At 36.8% G+C, this 7,890-nt stretch overlaps 2 protein-coding genes across 2 annotated transcripts in view; one reads left to right on the top strand and one right to left on the bottom strand.

The window, feature by feature from the left end:
- Positions 1-4,118, top strand: part of LOC101304629 — a 5,846-nt gene extending 1,728 nt beyond the window's left edge. The window contains exons 5-15 of the mRNA XM_004308691.1: positions 460-577; positions 674-837; positions 1,283-1,473; positions 2,099-2,156; positions 2,241-2,313; positions 2,611-2,712; positions 2,841-2,937; positions 3,030-3,134; positions 3,209-3,450; positions 3,554-3,693; positions 3,824-4,118. Of these exons, the coding sequence (XP_004308739.1) occupies positions 460-577; positions 674-837; positions 1,283-1,473; positions 2,099-2,156; positions 2,241-2,313; positions 2,611-2,712; positions 2,841-2,937; positions 3,030-3,037 (811 nt within the window). The 3' untranslated portion in view covers positions 3,038-3,134; positions 3,209-3,450; positions 3,554-3,693; positions 3,824-4,118. The remainder of the gene's footprint in view (positions 1-459; positions 578-673; positions 838-1,282; positions 1,474-2,098; positions 2,157-2,240; positions 2,314-2,610; positions 2,713-2,840; positions 2,938-3,029; positions 3,135-3,208; positions 3,451-3,553; positions 3,694-3,823) is intronic.
- A 2,420-nt stretch (positions 4,119-6,538) lies between these two features.
- LOC101304923 (adenylosuccinate synthetase 2, chloroplastic-like) overlaps positions 6,539-7,890 on the bottom strand; it is a 14,011-nt gene continuing 12,659 nt past the window's right edge. The window contains exons 4-5 of the mRNA XM_004308692.1: positions 7,141-7,452; positions 6,539-6,965 (exon numbers count right to left, since the gene is read on the bottom strand). Of these exons, the coding sequence (XP_004308740.1) occupies positions 6,795-6,965; positions 7,141-7,452 (483 nt within the window). The 3' untranslated portion in view covers positions 6,539-6,794. The remainder of the gene's footprint in view (positions 6,966-7,140; positions 7,453-7,890) is intronic.

Consider the following 7,890-nt stretch of genomic DNA (forward strand, 5'->3'; position numbering starts at 1 on the left):
ATTTCTTCTTCCTTGCAGCAACCTCAGCCAAAGTGTAAATCTTAACAGTACTGGAGGCACAAGTACAGTTTTAATGTTACCACTTTCCATTGTGTTTTAATGGGGAGAAATAGTTAAACTTGTTTTTAATATTCTCTACCAATTCTTCGGAGACCAACCAAACTGCACATTTAAGTAAATATTTGTATGTAACTTGAAGTGTCCAAATTCTGCAATTTTAGAATATGCTATGTTTCTACATTAAGCTCCATCCGAGTTTTTTGTTTCCAGATATTGAATGAAAATCTTGCTTTGCCTGTTTCTAGTGTTGTATATTCTTCTGTCAACAGATTTTTTCTTTTGCTTGTTTTTTGTGCTTTTAAATGGATCATATGTTCCTTTCAAAAAAATGGATGATATGTTTGGGAGAATATCAGTTCCCTTTTTCTTTACTTTTTTTTTTTGGTTTTTGGCTTCCAGTATTCTGATTATTGCTTCTATCATGTACTATTCCAATATGGTCTCCTGTTTGAAACTTGCAGGATCCAAATTGGAGAGCGATCGAGTGCTTAGGCTAATCCCAGAGTGGTCTAAAAGTGTAAGACGACGGAAACTCAAATTGTTCGCAAGTCTCTATTACTTTTAATTACATGTTAAAGCCTGATGATCTTTGTTTCCTACTGATTTATCACAGGTCCAAAGCTGGAACCTCTTGATTGAACCACTGATTGACAAGATGTTTGCAGAGCCATCAAACGCAAACATTGTTAGGTTTTTGGGTCATATAAGTGAGCACCTGGCAGATGCTGCTGATGTAGTGCTCTCTTGTGTTCTAATGCATGCTAAACGACTTAAAGAGTGAGTACTTGTTGTGCTGGTGTTCTGTAAAGATGGATACAAAAATAAAAAGTACAATAAAAGCGATGAACTTGAGTTTATGAAAATTATGCATCCTTATGTGTTGCTGCGATTGAAAGTTTAACAATTCCTATAAAATTACTCTGCTTTGCTTCCTAGTACAATTCTTATCCTCATAAGATTACTACTGGTGTTCAGTGTCTTGTGTTTAGCTTTTGCACATAGATGAGCTTTAGCCGTAAAGTGGTGTAAAAAGTGAATTTAAGGCTTCGTACTCTTATCTTGGAAAAACACAAGGGTTTGTTGCGATGAGCTTTCACCCTAAAGTAATGTCGTTCCGACTGGATCTGCTTGTGTACTTTTTACTTTTCAGCTAATCTAAGAATATTGATCTTCTTTATATTTATTTTTTTGTTTTAATTTTTTTCCCCTTGACCTTTTGCAGGATGGATGACAGCAGCTTCTCTAGATTGGAGTGTCAGACCCATAAAAGTGATGACTCCGGAACAATGCAACAGACCCTTTTTGAACACCTTTGCCCATTGCTTGTAATTAAGATGATTCCGCTGAGAGTATTTAATGATCTCGATTCAGCTGTCATGTATGGCCAACTTGCCAATGAAGAAATTGTTCATGGTATACATTCCTCTCTCGTCTCCTTCTACCCTATGATATTAAAACACTGATGGACTTGTTATATTTCCTGGTGTCTTTGTTAGCTTTTTCTGTGAAGTTTTTACCTTTTATCTATCTGCACAAATGATCCAGGAGTGTTTCTCTTGTAAGGAATCTTAGTCTTGCATTTTTTTTTTGGGGTCTGAAAGTTGCATTCATTAAACACAAAGGGAACAAACTGGGCCTAGGCAATAGCCTCTAGCCACAGACAAACAAAGAGCTGGCCATCAAACCATGCTCGCAAAAATGACCCAGAAAGAATAAAACCAAAAACTGGACATAATTTTAAAGCTAAGACAAAGATGATAAGATATTATTAGGTCTTGCATGATCTGGCATGATGATGATTGATTAATTTCAATTTCATGCATTTTTGTGTGGCTATCAGTAGATTACAGCTGAACAATCCTCTATTTGAATTCATGAACTTTTGCCAAATTTCACTTTGGACTTCTTTGTCAACTATGTGATGATTCTTTCTCGAGTTTAATCTCCTGGTTGTTTTTTCTTCATCTTTTGTTTAGTTCTTTTGGGGCACTTCTTTTTGTGAGTTTATCACATAATGTTGGTTTTTGTTTGATTTCAGACTGTCGAGATATCAATGCCATCAATCTGGATTCTGTTACCTCTCTTCTTTTGAAAAGGTTTATCCATATCAGAAAAATTCAGTAAAGCAAATGAAATTTGATTTTTTTTTTTTGTCATTGTTTGATAATATTTATTTTCAGGACATTTTGCAAGTTTGAATTCAACGATGTTCGGAAACTTGCTACTGAGCTCTGTGGGCGTATTCATCCTGAAGTATAAAACACTTCCCTTTAATCTATATTATCACTGTATTTCTCATTTATCTTCCAAAACCAATGATCTGAAATCAAAGAGGCCTTTGGGGCATTTTAGTTCTGAAATCAAGATTCCAACTTGGTTATGTCATGATCCATATGCTTTTATCCCATTGAAGAATTGATAGATTCTTACAGAGTGGTCTTAAAAAATGCTGCTTGGCTGATTATAGCTTCAATATATATAACAAAAAGGCCTTGTGTGTACTTTACTTGAATACAAATCGTTTTAATCTACCTGCTTTGGATTTTGTAGGTGCTAATTCCACTCATCAGCTCCCAGTTAGAATACGCTGCTGTTTCTCAGGATATAATGAAGATTAAAGGTTGTTCATTTGCAATTTGCACGTCCCTTGTGGTAATTATCCTTGACATAATCTCTTGCCTTTCACTTTTATTGCTTTGGCTTTATCTTTCTACCATGGTCTCTAGGCATTACACCTCTATTTGCAGTGAACTAAAGATAGGGTTCTCATGGTTAAACAGGTTAGAGGTCACAAATCACTTTCTCATCCTGGTATGTTGATAATTAGAAAAACATTAGAGACTATGCTAATGTGGCCTTCTGTGGATGGGGATGAAGGTATGTAACAACTACAAGTACTGTTCCTCAAATCCTAAGCAAAATTTAATAGTCATTTGAGTTTGATGGCTGTAAGGTTACTTTCCTTTCAGTTTCCTGAATACAGCATGGATGTATTGATTGCATGGCATTAATGATATGTGCCGAGCTGCAAGATCCAATATCATCTGACATTGTTGGGACAAAAAAATATCTTGGTTAGTATGTTGTCCTCAATCTGCAGACTTTTTCCTGATTGGCAGAAATTTTACTTTATTATAAAACAATTCAGGCAATGCTACATTGAAAAACTCTGTCCTCACCTACGTGATCAACCAGCTAACAGAAGATAAAGACACACCTGTTTCAAAGTCCAACTTGGATGATGTGAAATGCACGACTGAGGTGCCAGTTCCAATCTCATTTTACCTATGCATGGCTAATGTTCTCATCAGTGCTTGCCAAAAGATATCAGACTCTGGCAAGAAACCTTTTGCTCGAAGATCTCTTCCCCGTCTCATTCGTGCCGTCGAGGTACAGTAAATTACTAAATTTTCATTGTTTTATGATCTGTGAGGTTGTCTTATTAAATCATGCTTCATGTCACTTCATTCACACATGGTGTAAAACACTGCAGGTGATTACAAAGTCAGAGATCAGAGCTGCATGCACTCAAGGTCTCTTCTCAGCTGTGTACCATCTGAATCTATAATTCTTCCTTACTCCATGGATCTTCTTAAAGTCTCAATCAAAGCTCTTCAAAAGGGATCAGAGAAGGTACTGGAATTGGGTTTCAATAAATCTGTTACACTGTGCATTCACATTGTTATCCCGAAGTGATCTTATTTTAATTTCATCTCAAGAAATCCCATACTTCATGAATTGATGACCTATATTCATTTTGTAGGAAAGGATGGCAGGCGCGAAGCTAATGGGGTCCCTTATGGCTAGTGATGATGCAATCATACAAAGTATATCAGCGGGATTAATAGAAGCAAGATCTGTACTGTTGAGTATATCTTCGACAGATCCTTCACCTGAATTACGTCAAGTCTGCAAAAAGTTGCTAGCATGCCTAACTTCTTGAGATGGTGCCTAGGATTATAGACAGTGCGCTTTGTTTTTCTTTTCGGTAGGTGTATACATAATGTACAATAATGTACAGCCGCTATTGTTTTTTTCAAATCGACGCAATTGCTGATAGTAGTTGCTTTGAGAAACATAAAGAAAAAGATGCGACGGTAAAGTAGGATCTTTTGTTACCAGTTGACATATTTGTTGGTAGTCGTCTATAGTGATCTCTTTAGGGTAGGTTGATAGTTTTTCATCTTTTACCTCTGCTCCTCAGTTTGCCATGGTGACTTCTTCCCACCCTAAAACCTCTACCCACGAAACCGTTCTTTGGTTTTGACCCTGAACTTGATAATTTCGTGGGTAGAGGTTTAGGGTGGGAAGAAGTCACCATGGCAAACTGAGGAGCAGAGGTAAAAGATGAAAAACAGGGTTTGAGAATAGGAAAGGAAAAAGCTTTGAGATCAGAAGCTAGGTGTCAAGTACATGCTCTCCAATGTCAACAAGAACACTATCATTGGATCCAAGGAATATTTTGCTGTACCTAACAAGCTTCGACTTTTGCTCAGCAGCAACCCCCGACCTTAAACCACTTATACCGTCGAATGCGAAGAAATTGTGTGTGACAATTATCAGATGAAGAAACACCCCCCATTGGTGACAGATGACCCAAATGCCATATGTCCAATGTGTCGTGGTAGAGCCATGCTCATCGCAGCCGCCTATGTTGCTCCTCCTCCGGAAGAAACTGGCTTGATGGCTTGGGATGATGGGTATGTGGGAGGAGGTCTTTGCTTCATACACGATAATGGACGATCTGAGAGTCCAACCTGCATCTGTCTTCGCAAATTTGAATATGAAGTACGTTCATGTCAGGAGTAGTGGTTTGGATAATCATGAAGAGAAGGTGGTACATGTTGAAATCGATCAGGTGTGAATCTTTAGTCTTATATCTCTGCACCTCACTTCTGTACGTATACGTTTTGTACAGCAGAAAAGTGTGTCCTATCATATGTCAACTCTTGATACTTCATTTGGGTTTTTAGGTAGATGAATGGTTGAAGGCATCAACAGAATCAAACTCAGTTCTTACCGATATCTTCCTTGGGAAGAATGCAATTGCTTGAGAAATGGTTCCAACCTGAAGCAGATTCTCAGGTCGGATTCACATTTTTGCCGGTTCTTAATAACTATTATAAGAAGCAAATTGCATGAAGGGAAAACAATGTCCTAAATAACCAAATAAAGCTTGAGGAAAGCTGATGGAAATCTCAACAAACAAGGACTTAATAGCATATGCTCCACTAACAATCGTGTGTGAGAGGTATTTGGAACAAGGCTGCTTTTCAAATCTCTCAGTGCTCCAAAGGTAACAATGGGGGTACCTCATGTTATTGTCGACACAGTATTTGTTGTTTCATAAGACCAACAGAGGTATTTGGTATTGTTGCAGGTTGAAAGTCCCTTTTGTTTTGTTGGTATGATCTTGGAGAAATGAGCTTCCACATGCAAACGCATGTGGCTAGGGGCTAGATTGATCTCGGTAAGCTGGTCAATCATTCCCATCATACTCAACATTTTGCCATCAGTTACAAATAATCTTTCCGGTTTTTAATTTTCAGAGTGCATCAGACATTATATTTCCCATTATAAAGGGTGAGGAGTTAGACAGATGTTTTTTCATGCCACTGTGCCAGCATATTACAGATCTCCTATTCAAAGAACGTCTTAAGAGAAAAGTTGGTACCCAGATTCTTTTATTCCATTGATTTGATAAACCCTATGTTGCACGGACACTCCGACACGCCGACATGCCGACACGGCAAAATACTTACCCGTGGCGTGTTGGAAAATGTTGACTTTTCCGACACGTTGACCGACTCGCTACATCATCATTTATCAATTTTTTTAAACGTAATTTCTTTTTAATGTTATGTTTTACGTTAGAGGTCTGCTACTTAATATTATTAATTATGCACTTTTATCATTTGCATTTGACTCTTTTTAATGTTATTTCTTATGGTTATGCAATGAATTGAATTTAGAACATTATTTTGGTAATGTAATGAACTTATTTTATATTTTAGTATATTTTTATTTATTAAAAATAATAAATATATAATTTTATTTGCCGTGTCTAAATCGTGTTAGATGTTCAGTTTTTGAGTTTTACCGTATCGGCGTGTCGTGCCGTGTCTGTGTCCATGCAACATAAGATAGACCAATTTGTATCAAATGATCAAATCAGAAGCATTAGTACCATATAGAAAGTAAAGATCAAGATGAAAGTACAGTAACAAATGTAAACAGTAACAGATGTCTATCTTAAGAGAAAAGTCGGTACTCGGTACCCAGATTCTTTTACTGTTATTCCTAAATGCAGAATACTACTCTAAAACAGTAACAAATCTAAATGTAACCCATTTGCAAGGTCACAAGATATTAAGTATGGTTCCAGGAGGTAACTGCCTTTCTTTTTTGGGAAGCTAAATATAATTTATTTTAGCTTTTGAACCCACTAAATATGTTAGTTGATAGTATCACCCAAAGCAATCAGAAGTTTTTTAGAAAAAAGAAATTCGAAATTCGCTCAAGTTCCAATTGTTTCAAGTTTATCCTACCTAGCAATCATGACAAGAAGCGATGGTACTGAAACAAAATTTACCCAAGACCTGAATAGAACAGTGTTGATGCTTGGGTTACATCAAATTTATAACCATGTGAAACATCTCCCAACATATGAGGGAATAAATTCGTCCGGCACTAGAAGCTTCATTCTACTTCTGCCAATATGAATACTGTGATGACTATTTGTAAATGAGAGCATCACGTCCAGGTCCGACACCAATGTAATGGATAGGTACACCAACAAGTTCTTCAATTCTTTCCACGTATTGTCTTGCGGCTTTTGGAAGTTCAGAGTAGCTTCTTACATTAGAGATATCAGAATTCCATCCGGGTAATACTTCATATTCAACCTAAGCACATAAAAACAACATCACCAATAGCTAACCAAAATTTCATTGTTTAACATGTAGAACCAGCGATTATTGCTCAATAGAAAATTTAGCGCTTATAATTAAATTATCCAACTAAATCAAGTAATAAGAGAAACAGAACATCCTGATAAATAAGAGAGAGAAGAAAACTTACTTTCACTTGCTCAAGGAGGCGAAGATCTCCAGGGAATGATTTGATTGGTGTCCCATCACTAGTTTTGTATGCAACACCCAACTGAATTGCGGGAAAATCAGACAAAACATCTAGTTTGGTGAGATTGAGAGAAGAAAAGCCATTAATCTGGCAGCAGTATTTCAGTGCTACTATATCAAGCCAACCACAACGACGAGGGCGACCGGTAGTTGTTCCAAACTCTTGACCTTGCAACCTAAGAAGGTCACCCTCTTTACCCAAGTTTTCAGTAGGGAAAGGACCAGAACCAACTCTTGTAGTGTATGCTTTCACCTGGGAAGCCAAAAGTCAAGTTAGCAACATGAAATTTATACCAACACATATACATTTACATAAATAGGATGCAGCTTAATAACTTGAAAGAATAGCCTAAAGATACATAAAGCAAATTAGATTTACAAAATTGAACATCAATCCCATAAAAAGAGAAATGTAGAAGATGCAATTTTCTTAAATTGTTCAAAGAAGTCTAAAACTTCAACAACGATGAAAAATTGGAACCAGGCAAGTTTTTTTTTTGGGTCTGAAACAAGGCAAGGTTACAATAGTGATATCAAAGAATTGAAAAACTAAATTTATAAATACAAGAAAAAACCTTCTACTTACCACTCCAACGAGATCACCTAAAACTCTGGGAGCAATACCCAGACCAGTACAAATCCCACCAGCTGAAGGACTTGAGGAAGTGACAAAAGGGTATGTTCCAAAGTC

Source organism: Fragaria vesca, linkage group LG7, assembly GCF_000184155.1.
Source record: "Fragaria vesca subsp. vesca linkage group LG7, FraVesHawaii_1.0, whole genome shotgun sequence".
Classification (NCBI taxonomy): Eukaryota; Viridiplantae; Streptophyta; class Magnoliopsida; order Rosales; family Rosaceae; genus Fragaria; species Fragaria vesca.